Below are 17,714 nucleotides of genomic sequence, written 5' to 3'. Positions count from 1 at the left end.
ATTATTTTATTTTTGGCTGCGTTGGGTCTTCATGGCTGCGCGCGGGCTTTCTCTAGTTGTGGCAAGCAGGGGCTACTCTTCGTTGCGGTGCACAGGCTTCTCGTTGCAGTGGCTTCTCTTGTTGCAGAGCGTGGGTTTCAGCAGTTGTGGCACGTGGGCTCCGTAGTTGTGGCTTGCAGGCTCTAGAGCACAGGCTCAGTAGCTGTAGCACACGGGCTTAGTTGCTCCACAGCATGTGGGATCTTCCCGGACCAGGCCTCGAACCTGTGTTCCCTGCATCGGCAGGCGAATTCTTAACCACTGCACCACCAGGGAAGCCCCAGGATCTACATTTTCAACAGTCACATGAGGGGATTCCAATGCTGGTCTTAGGACCACCATTTGGGAATCATGGGCCTTGTTTACCCCTCAAAACTCCCTTTCAAGTTCCATGGCATAGGCGCATTTGCAGATGAGAAAACTGATGGTGAGGTTATATTAGTGTGACAGAGCCTAGTTCAACCAGTTTTACAATTCATTAAATATTGAGTCAGGAGAACTGGATCCCGCACTTGCTAATGTTGTGACCTTCGCCGTGTGACAGGACCTCCATGAGCCCCTCTCCTGAAGCGGAGCATCGTCATCGCCTCGTGTCCCAGGTGCTGGTGGGGGTGGGGGCCAATGAGGTCTAGCCCGCGAAGGCTTGAGAAGCCTGAACACCCTCTGCAGCTTCTACAGCTCGCTAACCATGGTGCCGGGTAACCTAGAGAAAGGTTTTCTCTCTGAGGGCAAAGATGAGGGAATGCGTTTGAAAGCACCTGTTAGTGAACTGTGTGTGTTCAGCAGATCCCGATAAGGTGTCCACTCTGGACGAATTCAAGGCCAGGCTGCGGGGATAAGGAAGAGCCCTTCCCGAGAGGGGCTCCCAGTCTAGGCGAGAGGCCGACCTAGGAGCAGACTGTGGCCAGCAGGGTGTTGAATTTTCCTGGCGGAATGTTGGGGTTTAGCTAAAAAGGATGCCCTTGATTTAGCTGTGGGAGAGGAGCCGGTGGCTTCAGCTGTCTTCTTAAAGGTGGGAACGAATGGCTGGCTGGGTAAGATGCACATGGGCGTTGTAGGAGGGAGCACCAGGGGCGGGGGCGGGAGGAGACAGGGAGCGTGTTCCGCTTGGCCTAGTGTTGCTGGTGTGCAGCGTTCCCCGGGGAAGAGCAGAGAGGGTAACGTCGGTCATCGAGGCTGGAGTCAGCTCGTGAACGGATTAGTGAGCCCAACTAAGGAGTTTGGGTTTTATCCCAAAGGTGATAGGGAGCTGTAGAGAGCTACAGAGCGGGGAAGGGCACGGTCAGAAGTGCTTGTAAAAACAACGGCAGGATTCTAGGCCCAACTGAAGCAGTGATGTGTGGCATGCCGGGCTCAACCAGAGGCATGGGAGGGTTCCCCTAGGCAGGGCATCTCCCAGAGCCCCTGCCTTCTTCCCAGGTGGGCAGGCATTCCCCTCTGCCCGTTGCCCTACCATCTAGAGTCCCGAGAAAATTATTTGGCTCTTTCTGCCCAGTTTCCCTCCATTGGGAGACTTGGCTCTGTCTCAGCCAACACCTGAGGCTAAAGACTCTGGGGTAAAACATGGAAGACTCTCGGAGGAAAGACACACACCTTGTGAGTTCAGATCCTGCCTCTGCTACTTAATTAGTTGTACGATTTTGAGCAAGTCACCCTGTCTTTCAGAGGCTCCTTTTCCTTACCTAAAAAAAAAAGAGCCTGATATTCCCAGCTATTGGGCTAGTATAAAGAACCCTAGACCCTGGATTCAAAGGAATTCTCTAAATTGAAAACTACAAGACAATGAGTTTTAAATGTAGAGCTGCCCACTGGCCCCTGCGTCCCACCCCCCGGCGTCAGCTGGTGGAAGACTTTGGATCCTGGGCCCAGGATTGCACAAGACCTCTTGGACAGGTAGACGAGGCCATGTGTGGGGTGGGTCTAATGACACCTGTTCTTCAGGAGCAATTACTAATTAATTCCCGTGGAATGCTGCCACTGGAAACAAACTAATCTGGAGACAGAAGCAGTTCCAACAACCAAGATATATCATTGAGATAATCGCTGTGCATAAATAACATCTGTGAGCAGCAGCTGCCGGCACCTGGCTCCGAGGAGAAAGTGGAAGGTGATGTCTGCTCCCAGGCAGTGGTGGCTTTTTGTTTAAATTTGATTCATGCCTTGACCTTTGCCTCCTCCCGAAAGGAACTATGTTATTTGCTTTTTTTGTTTTGTTTTGTTAAATGGAGAAGAGTTTGCACTGAGCTCTTTAGTTGTTTACTTAATTCATGCCAGGGGGCCGCGTTCCCCCCTTCCTGCAGAGGACAAAGCTGTTGCTGAGTCTCAGCCATTGTGCCCCCTAAAGAGCTCTGGAATCTAGCCCCTCCTCGCTTCTCCCCTCTTATCGCACACCACCTGCATCTCTCATTTGGAATTCTCTCAAGTCTGCTGGCCTCGGTCTTGTCCGAGCAATCTTTCTGCCCCCTGATCTTTGGAGAGAGATTTTTAAAATTTAAATACAATCTTGGTTCTTTGCATTCAGGATCCATCAGTGGCTCCCCTGGCCCTCAGAGTATAGTCCGCGTGCCTCAACGTGACCTTTAAAGATGCACAGTCCAGCTCCTACCTTCCCGTCACCTCTGACCAGCAGCTTAGACCGTCTTGGGGTCCCCACACCAAGCCATGCCTTCTGCCGGACACTCGCTTCTCCCACTGAAACCTCTTTGCCTGATGGGCATCTAGTCATCCTCCGGACTTGGGTTTGGGCCTCATCTCTGGGAGCCATCTCTGACCTCCAGGGTCTGGGCGAGGGGCCCAGCTCCTTTCTCTCACGAGCTCCTGGGCTTCCCCCAGGACAGTCCAGATCATTCTGTCACAGTTACCTCTTTGCTTGAGTCACAGAAAGGTCAGAAGTGATTGAGGTGGGACTGGAACCCCCCGAGTCTGACTTAAACCCCTGGCAGTGTGATAACCACCACCCCAAACTACCAGTGTGCCTCCTGTTGGCCTGCTGCCCACTCTGGGCTCTCCCAGCCCGTCTGGACGCCCCAGTGCTCCTGTAGCCCCTCCACTGGGGAATTGCGGCTTGGCTTCAGTGTCCCTCAGGTGGGCCGTTAGGCCTGGTGCATCTTACACACAGTGAACCCCCAGTGGTCCCTGCTAGTGCGCAGACGACTGAGGATCCCCGGTGCCCTTAATCAGGATGGTGGTCACCAGGTGTCACCCGCGCTTCCGTGAGACGTTGAAGGTAACCAGCAAGCTCTGGGAGGACGACCCCAATAGGAGTCTTGCGTGTGAGCGAGCACTGAGGGAACACTTCTCTCCAGCCCGGAACCACAGAACAGGTGGCCTGGATGTTTTATTTGAAGAGACTTTTCTAAAGAAAGATTGTGTTGGAGTGAATTGATTCAATATTAGCATAACCTCCTGCCAGAGGAGATAAAGTCCAAATTGTAATTGGTTAAAAACATGGTTATCAGGAGCCTGTTCACCCCACAAATATTGACACTTCCAAGGCGGTGATGAATGAGGCGGGAAAAGGCTGGTTTCATTGCAGCCTTTGGGGAGCACCGTCTATGCATCTCTCCCACAGGGCCTGGTACTATTTAGCTGCGGAGTGCCAGGCCCCCAGAGCAGCCGGGCCGCCCACCAGGGTAATCATAACCAGGGAACATTGATGGCAAGCATCCGTGGCTTACACCGTGCCGGGCACAGGGCCAAGCGCTTAGAGGTCATGACCGAACTTTATCCCCCCAGCCCGCTTGAGTGTAGTGAGCTCCGTGAGTAGAGCGGCCTCTCTCTCTGGGGCCAGAGTGCAGAAGCGTGTCTGCGCACAGCAGTGCTCTGTGCGAGAATAGGGCCCCACGGGGTGGGCGGAGTCTCCAGAGGAAGCAGCTGGTCTTAGGCCCACTTTATGCGGGAGGAAGCGCAGCGTATGAGAATCCTGCCCAAAGTCACAGAGTTTGGGGGGCAACTGGGATGTATTTTAAATAATGTGCTTTGAAAGAATTTCAAACTTACCAAAAAATTACAAAAATAATTCAAAGGACTCCTTTGGATCCTTCACCTAGAGCCCTCACTTTTTAACGTTTTGCCACATTTGCTTTATCATTTTCTCACTAAATCACGTTCTCTGAATTATTTGAAAACAAGTTACAGACGTGAGGTCCCTTTACCCTAATCAAAATCGGAAATTTTAACATTGATAAAATACTATTTTCTAATCCAGGGGTTAGTGAACTATGGCTCACAGGCCAAATCCAGCCCATGCTGCCTATTTTTTCATTGTTGTCTTGTTTTTGTTTTTCTTATTACAGCCTGAGAGCGAAGAATGGTTTTCGTTTTCAAATGGCTACGTTTACAGTTAGATAAGTACCTGCATATATACTTCAATTTTGCCTCTCGGCCTGCATGGCCTAAAATATTGTCTAACTTGTCCTTGAAGGAGAAGTTTGCTGACCCCTGATCTAATCTGCTGACTATTCAAATTTTGCCTGTTGTTTTACTGATGTTCTTTGTAACAATTTTTCTCCCTGTTCAGGATCCAACCTAGAATGTGTTAACAGCCTGTGCTCAGTTTCGTGACACCATCCATAGAGCCCTGAGCGTGTTCCCGGGACACGGGACTTCTGATTTTAAAACCAAAAAAGTCCCAGGCAAACAGGGGTGAGCTGGTCACCGTAGAGCCAGTGCCTCAAGCCCTAAGTAATTCTGGCCTCTCCGTAAGGCCTGTTCTCAAAAGGTACCCATAGGTTTAGGGGAGAAGCCAGTGAACCAGATGCGCATTTAAAAGCTGTTCCTCGGTTACTCATCCGCTCTTGTTACCCCTTGGCTGAATTCCCATCCTCCGCCTGTTCTCTCCTTGTGTCTTGCTTTCTTTGTTCCACTGATATAGACGAGACCTGCTGATGTTACCATATGTCTTAGCTGCGTCATTCTCCTTGCTAGTTTATGAGACTGTATCACAACTTAGCCCCCTTGCTGTTGATGGACAAGTGAGTCATCTAGATTTTGGTTGTTAGGAATAGAGCTGCTCTGAATGTTTCCCCATGCTATCTTACATGGGGGAGGCACATGTGTGTGCATTTCCGTAGGGTGTACCCCGGGAGGCCGTCCAGCCCCTCCCCAGTATGCACTGTCTCAAGCGGGCGGGGAGGGTGGGCGGCTTCAGAGCTTTCTTTTGTGAAGTGAGGAAGGCAGATTTAATCTATCCTGGTGCTTTTCAAGTATGTGTGTATTTTTGTGTGTGCGAAAGAACCCTTTTATTAAAGGGAAGTCTCATGAGAACACCCTCTGCCCTGCCCACCCGGAAGCTGGGCCTTGACTGGGTTTCCCCCGTGTAACCTGGACAGACTTCCTTCCAGCTTTACAGAAAGGGACCTGCTCGGGGCCCCGGGGTTTGCTGAACGTGTCTGTGGTTGCTCTCCCCATCCAGCTCATCTGCTCCTGCAGGCAGGGTCCTGCCCCCGCCCCTTGTCCTTACCGTGGAGCCTCTCTCTGGACACCTGCCGGCATCTGGGTCAGAGATCTGTGCTCGGGAGGACCCGGGGGCGGCCAGGCAGCGGGTGGCCTCCCGAGGGGGCATTCGGGGCTCCTGCGAGCCGCCTGGGGCGGTGGGCAGCTCAGGCTGCAGACGTGGGCAGCCCCGCCGACAGGGGCGGGCTCAGTGATACGCAGAGCTGACCTCGCAGCCTTGTCTCCTCAGCACGTGGGTGTGGAGTCGCTACTGTGTGGGCCCCCAGAGGTGAGCAAGACCCAGTGACCCTCCAGAGCCCGCTGTCCAGCAGGAAGACAGACGTGGAGGCCCTCAGACGTTGTACTAATTATTTATAGGAGCACTGGAGAGCTGGAATATAATTTTAAAAGGGGGGGCGTGAATAGGATGGGGGCAGGGAGAACCTTTTTTGAGTATTTTATCCTGTTTTTCCAAGTGTTGTGTTTTTTTTTTTTCTTTCTCTCTTTGGAGAGCACCTGTGAGTTACAAATCCATTGTCACCAGAGGGAAGTCAGGAAGGAAATTCTTGAAGTCTGTTCAATCATGTAGGACCTGTGCCGTCCTTAGATCCTATGACACAAAATTAGAAAGGACTCCTAAACCCTCAAAGAAACAGACTTAAAACAAGTAAAAGGAGACCTGCTTTACTCAGCAAGTGGTAAGCACATGCCACAGGGCTTACAAGGAAAAGCTGTGCGTTTAAAAGAGACCTCAGTTCGTGTCCTGGCTCCAGTCACCGTTTAATAGCTGTGTGACCTTGACAAATTAACTGACCTCTCTGAGACTCAGTTTCCTCATCGATAAAATGAAGATGAAACTGTGTACTTCACAGACGCGGTACATGTTGCAAATGAACAAACACATGGTCAGCATCCACAGGGAGCAGTTATTATTATTCCACTACTCGTCATGATTATTATTACTCTGAAGATGAAGATGATGGAAACAGTAAATCCTCAGAAAGCATTTCAGTGCATCCATAGACGATGGGTGTCCAGCACAATGTAAGGAAAATCATGGAATGTTTAGTATATGCCCAAATAGTTGGAGATCAAGGACACAGAGAGTAACCACCATATGGTCTGAGGAACTTTCCCTTGAGGCCACTGTCATCAAACTTCTGAGTTGGACAGACCATTGGTGGACCTGACCTGACATTTTTAATATGTTGCACTTACTAAATTTGTTCCCTATCACGGCTGTCTGTAGTTTGAGATATTGGTGATTCCCTTCAGGGAAAGCCTTCCTACTGAAGGTTAACTCTTCCAAGTGCACTGATGGGATGTCAAGGCCTGGGATGTGTTGAGATCAGCCTGCCAAAGCCACCATTTCTTAGAGCACTTCCCCGTGGCGTTTGCAATGTGGTATTTTTAAATCTTCTGAGTTGTTCAATCAGACCCAGAAATCCAGGTTCTAACCGCTCTGCTGAAATATCAGAATTTTCCCTCTTCCCCCACCTCATTCCGTGTGTCGAGCCAACTCATCTCGTAGCTTAATAAGTCCAGAGCAAACATTTTACCCAGGTATTTAAAGTGGGCAGATGGCATTGCATAGGAAAGTAATGCTATTCATCGGTTTGTAGTTGCTGTCTGTGTGCTGGGAATCTCAATCGCCCTCCCACTGAATGAGAGGGGGTGGGTGCTGGGGAGAGAACGCCTGAGATGAATTCAGCAATAGAGAAAGACTGTGTGCAGAGGGGGCTGGTGGTGGCCCAGAAACAGCCTGGGTTTAGAGTCTCATGGACTTGACTCTGACCTTGGGCAAGTCACTTCCCTGCCCAGGCTGATTACTCCCTTGCAGGGCTGTTGTAGGCTACGGTCATAATAAGCATCAAGGCCTATACCATGCCTGATATGGTTGGTGCTGAAGAAATCCATCCCTCCTTCTTCTCCCCATTGAACAGTCCGGAAGGGGGACTATTTATCCCCCTATGAGGAGGGATCCATACGCAGAATTAGTTAAACAGATGTTTGTTATTCTGTCGCAGGGTTTTGGAGGGAGCTACTTTGATCCAACTTTTGACAGAAGAGCATCAGCAAACACTCTCACCACAGTTCTGATTGTTTACTCTGTGGCTGACCCTGTGTATGTATTAGCTCTTCTGACTTGCTCACTCATCCTGTATCTGGGTTCTGGGTAACAGCCACCCAGCTCAAATTTGCTCCAGCAGAAAAAGGGACGTTATTGGCCAAAATATCTGAAAAGTTCTGAGGCTGCGATTGCCTTCAGGCTTGGCTGGATCTAGGTGCTCCAACCATGTCATCAAGAATGTGTCTCTCGCCTCAACGACCTTGATGTCACCTTGTATTCTTAGGCAATCTCTTCCTTCTTGGTGGCAGGAGGGCCCCCAGACACTCCAAGCTTATATCCTGCATCAGAAAGAGCCAATCTTGTGTCCGTAGTCGCAGACAAAATCCTGGTGTCCGTCGTGCTGTTGTCCCGCGACCAACTACCGTGGCCAGCAGGAAGTGGTGCTCTGCCTGGCTAGGCTGAGTTGCATGCATCTTCTCTGGGCTGGAGGGAGGAGGGTTGGCCCCATCATGGACGTTTGGGGGGTGGACATTCTTTGCAGAGAAGATAGGTTGCTGCTGTCAAAAGAAATGAGAGGGGGCTTCCCTGGTGGCGCAGTGGTTGAGAATCTGCCTGCTAATGCAGGGCACACGGGTTCGAGCCCTGGTCTGGGAGGATCCCACATGCCGCGGGGCAACTGGGCCCACGAGCCACAGCTACTGAGCCTGCGCGTCTGGAGCCTGTGCTCCGCAACAAGAGAGGCCACGATAGTGAGAGGCCCGCGCACCGCGATGAGGAGTGGCCCTCGCTCGCCGCAACTAGAGAAAGCCCTCGCACAGAAACGAGGACCCAACACAGCCATAAATAAATAAATAAATTAATTAAAAAAAAAAAAAGAAATGAGAGCAGCCGTGTGCAGTCACATTACCGGATTTTCCCATTGGAGCATGCGTGGTGGGCACTGCTGTTACAGGAGTACAGCATAACAGGCTGGCAGCCAGGCTGCCTAGTTCCATATGCCAGCTCTGCCACGTAGTACCGGGGTGACCTTAGGTAAGTCACCTCACCCCTCTATCCCTCAGTTTCCTCAACGGTAGCAACAAGAATGGCCATTGACCCTATCTCCGCGTGTTGTTGTCAGGGTTAAAGGAGTGACGGCAGAGCCACGCCTGGCACCGTGTCAGAGCGCAGGCTCCTAACCCATGTGCACGGCAGCCCCCTGGGCCGCTGCAGCGCTTCGAGCCTGGACGCCGCTCGTCTCATCTTGCCCCCCAGAACTCAGGCTTTGAGGACCCTTAGTGTCCTCCCACACTGGTCCAAGAGTCAGGACCTCACCACATGTCCCCAGGCCAGAGCTTCGACACCCTTCGTTCATGCACAAAGGTGTCCATTTGGTAGAGGGCTGGGGAGGAAATGACACCCTGCCTTTCAGCAGCCCCTGGGGAAGGGTGGCTGATCTAATGAGTGAATGATAGCGTGACCGGACATGTGCGAGGGGGAGATGAGTTTCTGGCTGTTAAAGACATTTTGGTGCTTTGTACCCACATACTTTGCAAGTTATTGTATTGATTTTGCAAGAAACAAGATTTGGAAGGAAAGAAAAACGTGAACTTGTGCGAAAATCAAATCAGTTGTGTCATTGAGAGCCTATTGTGGGTCCCGCCCCACGCTGGGTCTGGAGAGGGATGGAAATCCCGGGGGGCCTTTTTCTCCCCCAGCGCTCCCCACCCCATGCTGTGGAGGTCTGCTTGGAACCTGGGAGGGTTTGTCCATGGGGACCGGATGGTGACTTGGAGCTGAAAGGGGGGTGTGGGATCCTCATAGCCAGGCTGGCTGCCAGGGCTGGAGTTGGGACCCCCAGAGCCCTTCCTGGGGACTCGCTTGCCAGCCGGCTGCTCTGACTGCTCCACCCGGACCTCCTCCCGGGAGGACAGTGTCAGAGCAGCGGTGGCAGCATCGCACCGCTGAGGGAGCTGATCTCAGCCCTGACACCATTTGCCGCCTGACTTCATAAAAACGTCAGTCAAACAGCCCCGATATGGAAATAATGTGCAGTGAGTTATTCTTACGCCACGTCAACCATAATGGAAAATCAGCCCGAGATGGCCTGTATTTCTTCCTGCTCCCTGAAGTGTAATAAACAGAAATTTTTAAAGCTCGGCATTAAGACGGCTCGCCGGCAGCAACCCCGGGCCTGCCCGGCGGAGGCCATGGGCTGGGGGATTCCTAGTGTTGCTGCAGTAGCCCCAGGCCCAGCGAAAATCTGGGCCTGCTTGACTTGCGTGCCTCTGGGGTTGGCACCCTCCCTGCATACATCCCAGTCGGCCAGGAAGCCTAAAAACCCTCCCTGGGATTGTGGTCCAGGCCCTGCCTCCCCCTGGCCCCGTGACCTTGACAGCTCACTTGGCCTCTGGCACTTTCACCTCTAAAACGGGGTTAAAAGTCCCCACTTCTCAGGCTGTTAAGGGCTGAAGGAGACAAACAACAGCGACATCCACCGTTGCTTTTTTGGCGTTTTCTCAGTGCTGGGTGCTGTGCTAAGCACGCTCATGTTTTCACTGGTTTATCCCTCACGGGTGGTAGGATGTGACCGTCCCCACTCTACAGATGAGGAAACTGAGGCGTGGTGAGTTCAGTGACTGGCTTGAGAGGCAGACCCCCCAGGTCTGGCCCCAGTGCCCACGCTCTGGCCCCGCTCGTGGTGCACCTGGCGCTTAGCAGATGCCACACGGGTAGTGCTTTCCTGCCTCTCCCCTTTGGGATGAACTCGCGCATCCCTGGAAGGCTCCGGTCACGACGTGTTTTCCTCAGCGCCACCACGTGGGTTCAGACTCCAAGTTCTGTCCATTCTTCCTGATGTGTCTACCTCTCATTCTACAGTCCCCTCCTGGCTCAGGTCACCGTGACACGGCTTGAGTGGCTTCCATGGTAGCACCAAGCCACTCGGCTGTTTTCTCCGCAGTTGGAATTCTCTCTTCATTTTAATCCATGTTACTCTTTCCAGAGCGTGGCTTTCCATGAGGGGCAGCGGAGCCCAGTGGTTAAGGTTTGAGCTCTGGAGTTGGAACAACCAGGCTCCTCTGCTGCCGGCCGTGTGCCTGTGAGCACGTTGCTTCCCCTCAGTTTCCTCCGAGGTCAGTTGGTCCTCACGATGGCGCCTTTCTCCTAGAGGTGTGGTGGCGCTGTTGTGAAGCAAAGCAGCTAGAGCCCAGTGCCCTGGAAATGGTCCCCAAGCAACAGTAGCCGGTGTGGCCACTCATGCCCAAACCATCAGGGCCAAGATAGTCCTCTCTCCAGCCCGGTGGGAGCTGGGACTCATGCCAGCAGGCCCTCCACTGCCTGCATGCTGCCTCTGCGCTCCTTTCTGCCTGGGGATAAATCGTCCCTCTCCCTGCTTGCTCCAGGGAGACTGGGGAAAGGAAGGAGCATGTCTGGGTATACCGTCTGTAAAATGGGGATAAAAATAGAGCCTTCTTTCTCCAGGGGCTCAGAGGAGAACCAGCAGCATCATGTTGATGAAACCCTCCTTCAGCTGAAGCAGGGGCTCAGCAGAGGGGAACTGCTGTTGTCTATCGGCTCTGCCCTGTCAAGCTACTCACAATGGCTCTCGCCTGCCTCCTGGCCCTGGGCCGAGCAACTTGGCCTGGCAGCGGGGCCCCGCCGGACACCTCCCTTCCACTACTAGTTATCTGACATCCTCTCCCACGCTGGCCCATCTGCTCCTGCCTGCCCATTTCTTTTGTTCCTGGCACACCGCCCTGCGCAGACCCTTCCGTTTCTCTCCACTTCCTCTCCTTCCTCTCCGACTGGAGCACCTCCACCTCCCTCTTCCTGGAAGACCACAGCAGCATCCTGTCTGGCTGCCCTGTTGCTACTCTTGTCCACCAAAGCCCCTCCTCCCCACAGCAGCCAGAGGGAGATCATGCCACCCTCCTCCTCAGTCCTCAGAGAGCAGCCGTGGTTCTCCTACAGACTAAAAACAAAGCTAAGCTTTGCGTCCTGGCTCGCAAGCCTCACTGATGTGATCCCCATCCACTTCCTCAGCATCGCCTCCTCCTGGCCTTCTCTGTGTAGCTGGCCAGCTCCACTGGCTGTCTTTCTGTTCTGCAGCACCAAGTTCCTTCCTGTTCCTGCCTCAGGACCTTTGCACTTGCTGTTGCCTCCACTCAGGGCACCTTTCCACTTAAAGCTCTACCTGGCTGTCTCCTTTGCATCATTTAGGTCTTAGTTTAAATGCCTCTCCTCAGCAAGGCCTCTGACTTATGCGTGAATCCAGGGCTGGCTTTGGGCGGCCCTCCATCCCCAGCACTGCCCCCCCGCCCCCGGCCTTCCCAGAGGCCCTGGAGTCGCCTGCGGGGAAGATGAGACTGCGCCTGACTTCTCATTTCCTCTGTCGATTATGCTCTAACAACGCCAGTTACCTCCCTTGCTCCACATCATTTTTCTCAGTGTGTCTTGATCCCTTCCAGTCGCTGAGGGAAACGGGCCACCGAGCCCTCCTCCCAGGCCCAGCACGGAGCCCAGCTGCAGAAATATGCTTTCCTTGGCGCCTTGAAGATGGGGCTTTTGTGGGCTGAGGCTGCTGGCAGTGGGGTGGGGCTGGGATTAGGGTGCCGTGTGGGGAAGCTGTGGGAGGAGGCTGGGTCCTTGGTTTCCCAGCCTGCGTAATGGAGGTATTAGCAGTGCACACCTCCCAGATCTGCCAGGAGGGCTGATGGGCGATACTGGAACAAATGGCAGCCTGTCTGCTCCCCACCTCCCGTGTCATTACTATTATTCTAGCATCTGGGGTGAGCTCCTGGACATTCTGAGGAAGATGTTCTCTGCCCAGTTTGGAAGATGAAAATGGTCCCAGGCGGACTCTCCCCACAGAGCCCCGCCTTGGTCAGCTGTCCTTGGGGCATCCTTTGCCCTGGCTCCCTCATTTTCCTTTCATAAATCAATGCGCCCCATTCACTGGGTGGCCTCGGGGATCAGATTATGTGCATGTCATTTCAGTAGGGGTCTAGTTGGCTTTTCTTTTTCCCCTATCTGTTAGCACCAGCCTTAATGTCATTTACTATTTTGGAGGGACAGTGGCCTGGCAGTTGAGAAAGCGAGCTGGTCTGGACGATACAAGTGGTGTCTTTGCTCCTTGTAGCTCTGTGACTTCAGACAAGGCGCCACCCCTCTCTGAACCTCAGATATTTGCCTTCAGTGATTTATAAGGTGGTTTTCTGCTTGGAGATTCTAGGGTTCAGAAATCAGGGGGAAACTCAATCGCAGAACGAACTTAGGGTTTGTGCATGACTGTGGTCTCTCCCGGGGGAAATGTCTGTCTTGTGGGGCCACACAGGTCATTGTACCTATCTCCATGGCCCCACTTTGCTAGGATAGGAGGCCTACTGTGTACATGTGGACGGAAGGAAGAGAAAGAAAGGGTGAGGAGGAGAAACTTTGAGTCAGTGGCTCTTAACCATCAAGAATCTAGTGAAAGTCATGTACCAGGAAATGCTCACACACAGACTATTTTGCCTACCATTTAAAAGGGGGTTCACAACTCTGGTTAAAAATGCCTACTTGGCAAGTCCCCACTGAATGAACTATGAGCACCTCCTCCAAGAAGGCTTCCCAGCCCCCATCCTGTGTTCCAGGGTCCCCATACCCTCCCCTTCCTGGTACCCTCAGAGGGGCTGTCACTACCTGTCCCTGCCTGTCTCCCCCACGGGAGGGCAGGGGCCACCTTGACTGTTCTGTGCACGCCCCGTGCCTGGCACTGAGTGGGCGGCAGCAAATAGCTGCTGAACGGAACTGGGGACTCGCTCCTGGCACTGAATTGGGGGTCGCCTGGCTTTACTTCGTGGGGCAGGGCTAGTTCAGTTTTGAGTGGGCTCAGAGCCCAGCTGCCCCTGCTGCAAACACCTCTGCTTCCCCCTCTGTGGGTTGATGGACACCCGTGAGGAGGGGAGGGTCGCCTGTAAAGTACTCTTCTGCCTGGGAGGGGCCGGGCCGGGCTGGAGGGGAGGGACGTTCCAGGAGACAGTGTCACAAGGCCTCTCTCCCTTTCCCCTCCCCCTCCTGCCTGGTCCAGCTGCAGCAGAGTGAAGCCAAGTGTGAGGATGCCTTGGAGACCCAGAAGGCGCTGGCGGCCGACCTGGAGAGCGTGCACAGCGAGCTGGAGAGCGTGACCCGCAGCAGGAGCCTGGTACCGGTCCCTCCTGGGGCTGGGGGCCTACTGTGTGTGCGGCATTAGAGGAGGGACCGGGGCACTCGTACTGTACTTGGCGGTACAGACATCCATTGTAGACCTACTGGGTGCTGGACGCTCCGAGAGCACAGGCAGCCTACTCAGAGCTGAGCGTTACAAAGGTGTAAGGACACACGTGAGGGTCAGCTGTGTGCTCACCTGTGCGAAGGGAGGCCAGGAACCCTGCTGTGGACCCAGTGTGTGCTCAGCCCCATGGGGATGCTTCCAGTACGAGCCTGTTGTTTGCTCAGCACCTGAAGTGGCAGCACAGCTATCTATTGTGAGCCCACACTGTGCCCACCACTGGAAGCAGCTCCCGGCCATCTATTGTAGACCTACTGTACACACACACACACACACACACACACACACACACACACACACCACCACCACCACCACCACCACCCTCAAGAGCACTTGGTCACTATTGTTGGGCAACTTCTTCACATCCTTTCTTCTAAGCTAAGCCAAGGGTAGCCTGTGGGCCCACTTGGGCTCACTCCTAAGAGAGACCCAGCCATCTGTAATGGGCCTACTGTGTGCTCAACGCTGAACAGGAACAAATGAACGTATATTATGGATCTATTACGTTGGTGAAGATTGGGTGTGGGTTTCTAAGTGCCCCGTCTGGATGTACAGGGTTGGCTTAAATTTATACACAACATGTGAAATCCGAAGTTTAGACAGAGCTAGAGATTTATTGGCAAAAGCTTTTCTCAGGATCCCCGTTGGCCCTTTTGTCCCAGATTTTATTTGTGCTAGATCAAGGGGAACTTGCCCGCAAACATTCCCACACGTGCTCACGCAAGGATGAATGTACACACTCACATACAAAATCACCAGACACACATACAAAATAAATGCCCTCGTAGGTAAGATATACATTTAAGTTTAGCCATATTTATTGAGATCACTGACACATGTGCACCATGTACACTTAAACTGTATGTATGTAGATTCCCAGGTAGGCTTACACGGACATATATCCATTCACGTGCACACATGCTGCATTCACGCAGTCGCAGGCAGGCCCAGCACACACACACACACACACACACACACACACACACACACAGCATTCATTGACACAGCCATGGCCTCCCTTACAGGCAGATGTTCACTCACCTGACACACCCACAGGCAAGTCCCCCTTTGTTCTTTTTTTTTTTTTTTTTTTTAATTAAAAAAAAAATTGTTTGGCTGCGTGGCATGTGGGATCTTAGTTCCCCGACCAGGGATCGAACCCACACCACCTGCATTGGAAGCGGGGAGTCTTAACCGCTGGACCGCTAGGGAAGTCCAGCCCCGCCTTTGCTCTTCATCAGCCCCCTGTAGTCCCCCTTTTACCCCCCTTTTTCTCACCCACCATCGTCCTGCCCCCGCAGGTAGACGAGCAGCTGTACCGGCTGCAGTTTGAGAGGGCGGACCTCCTGAAGCGCATCGATGAGGACCAGGACGACCTGAACGACCTCATGCAGAAGCACAAGGACCTCATTGCTCAGGTAATGGCCTCGGGTGGAAGAAGGCTTGGTGGCCTTGCATGGGGTAGATGGGGACAGTGAGAAGGTGATGTGGTCAGGCCACTCTCTGGTGCTAGGACCTTGGAGGGATAAATGCCACACAGGTAAATAGCAACTGTGAATCACACTTACTTTTGTTCAAAATGGAAGTTTATTCATTTACAAAAGCAGTAGATTCGTATGCCCATTATAAATAATTTAAATAATAAATACCTGTGGAAAATAGAAAGCTAGGGGCCCTCCTATCCTCTGGAGTTCTTTTCTTTGGGGATAGTCGCATTCAACAGTTTGGTTCAATTCTTTTTTCAAGGACCTTTACTCTCCATTGCCTCATTTTAATCTCTGGACAAACCCTATGTAGAGGGTCTCAGCAGAGACTATCAGCCCATTTTACAGATGGGGATACTGAGGTGCAGAGTGGTTCTGTGGCTTGCCAAAGCTGGTATCCAGGTCTAGAATCCAAGTTACCTGACCTAGAATAGTTCTCTTCCCTCAGAATTCTGGTCCTGGTGCCGCAGCCAGCTCATTCTGTCTGGGCTCTCAAGGGTGTATAATAAAGCGCTGGACAGTTGACCGAAGCTATGGGCCTGTGTAGTGGGAGTGACTGGGTGCACACCGAGATGAGGGATACTGGGGAGCATGTGAGGTGCCCTTTAGAACCAGCTGTTATCATGCTCTGTGATATGTAGACATCTGTGGGCAGGGGGAGAAGGGACTTCCAGCAAAGCCTGTGGTCTCAAGGTGACATTTTTCGTCTTACCAGTCTGCTGCCGACATTGGGCAGATCCAGGAACTGCAGCTGCAGCTAGAGGAAGCCAAGAAGGAGAAGCACAAGCTTCAAGAACAAGTACCTGCTCAGAGTCGCCGTATTGTGGGGGAGGATCCTGGGAACTGTCATTCATTCATTCACTCAACGTCAGTTGCATGACAGATGGATTGAGGACAATCCCGAGGGGGCGTGGAGAGGGGGAGAGAGGGGGGTGGAGAGAGGAGAGAGAGAGGGAGGGGGAGGGGGAGAGAAAGGAGAGAGAGAGGGAGGGGGAGGGGGAGAGAGAGGAGAGGGAGAGAGGGAGGGGGAGGGGGAGAGAGAGGAGAGGGAGAGGGAGGGGGAGAGAGGAGAGAGACACACACGCGTGCGCGCACACACACGCACACACACGCGCGCGCACGCACACACACACACGCGCGCGCACACACACTCCTGCCCATGCTTGTGCAGGATCCATAGATGCCCCACGCAGTGAGGCTCATCAGGCATTCCGTGCAGGATGTTCACCCCTGAGAAATGGCTCCAAGGAGAAGGGGCTGGTCTGTGCAAGACAGGATCACCATCCTTTGTGACATCTTCCTTTGAAGTCATGGTTCCTCCAAACACCCCTAAATTTCCCTCATTACCTAGTGGGTTGCTATCATCCATGAAATTCTGAAAGCTCTTCTAGAACCATTGTGTGTGCCCACTTAGGGTGGCTGTCGGAGTGACCTACTCTCCAGCAGTATCTTCGGGCACAGAGTGACAACAAGCAGAACAAAAATAATAGCAGGAGTGGCCACTTGCTGGGGGCTTGCCGTGTACCAGGCACTAATCTCCTTCACACACAAACATGAAGAAACAAGGCTCAGGGGAGGACACTGACTTGCCCGACACACCCAGCTAGAAAGTGGGGAGCCAGGTGTGGAACCCCGAAATATGTGCTGGGCTCCCGAACCCACTCTTGGTTGTGTTCTTGATGCTGAAGCTTGCTGTCCACAGCCCGGCTTGGTGCTTCATCAGGGCAGGAGGAGGAGGTAAGAGAGGCACTGACTGAAAGGCCTCTTGGGAAGCTGAAGGCACAGGAAGGGGCAGGGTCCCGTGTGGGGTCCTCAGCTGGGATCCAGCAGTTCGTGCTTGTGCACCTGAGCTGAGAAGGAGCAGCGTGGACGGGCCCGGGGCTGGGTCTTGCTGGGACCCCCGATTCTGGGACTCAGGGCTGCCAGGTGGTCAGCGGCCTTCTTTGGTGTGTCCCCAGCTGCAGGTGGCCCAGATGCGCATTGAGTACCTGGAGCAGTCCACAGTGGACCGAGCCATCGTCAGCAGGCAGGAGGCGGTCATCTGTGACCTGGAGAACAAGACGGAGTTCCAGAAAGTGCAGATCAAGAGATTTGAGGTACTTGCTGGCGTGTAAATATTGCTCAGGCCTAGAGCTATGAGGGCTTTCATGTGAACACATCCTTCTTCCCACCGTCCACCTGTCCACTCATATGCCTTTGTCTGGATCTGTATCACTCATCCATCTCCAAAGTTCCCTTCCTCCATCCCTCCTTCCTGTCTTCTATCGCACTGTCCCACAAGCTCCCCATTCACTCAACCTAGTCACCTCCTCTGTCTCCATCTCCATACACCATCATCGGTCCATCCATCATCCCCCTTTCCATTTGTTCTTCTTCCTTTCTCTATTTTTTCTTCTCT

The 17,714-nt window shown here is 53.0% G+C and overlaps 1 protein-coding gene across 2 annotated transcripts in view; it reads left to right on the top strand.

Moving 5' to 3' along the window:
* The window catches only part of MYO18B (myosin XVIIIB), a 234,144-nt gene that overhangs the window by 152,396 nt on the left and 64,034 nt on the right, over positions 1-17,714 (top strand). For both annotated transcript variants that reach the window (XM_059895391.1, XM_059895390.1), the window contains exons 35-38: positions 13,593-13,706; positions 15,134-15,250; positions 16,032-16,115; positions 17,275-17,412. In XM_059895391.1, coding sequence (XP_059751374.1) covers positions 13,593-13,706; positions 15,134-15,250; positions 16,032-16,115; positions 17,275-17,412 — 453 coding nt within the window. The remainder of the gene's footprint in view (positions 1-13,592; positions 13,707-15,133; positions 15,251-16,031; positions 16,116-17,274; positions 17,413-17,714) is intronic.

The sequence above is a fragment of the Balaenoptera ricei genome, chromosome 14 (genome assembly GCF_028023285.1).
Source record: "Balaenoptera ricei isolate mBalRic1 chromosome 14, mBalRic1.hap2, whole genome shotgun sequence".
NCBI lineage: Eukaryota > Metazoa > Chordata > Mammalia > Artiodactyla > Balaenopteridae > Balaenoptera > Balaenoptera ricei.
The sequence above is the reverse complement of the archived record's forward strand: the minus strand, read 5'-3'. Positions and strand labels throughout refer to the sequence as shown.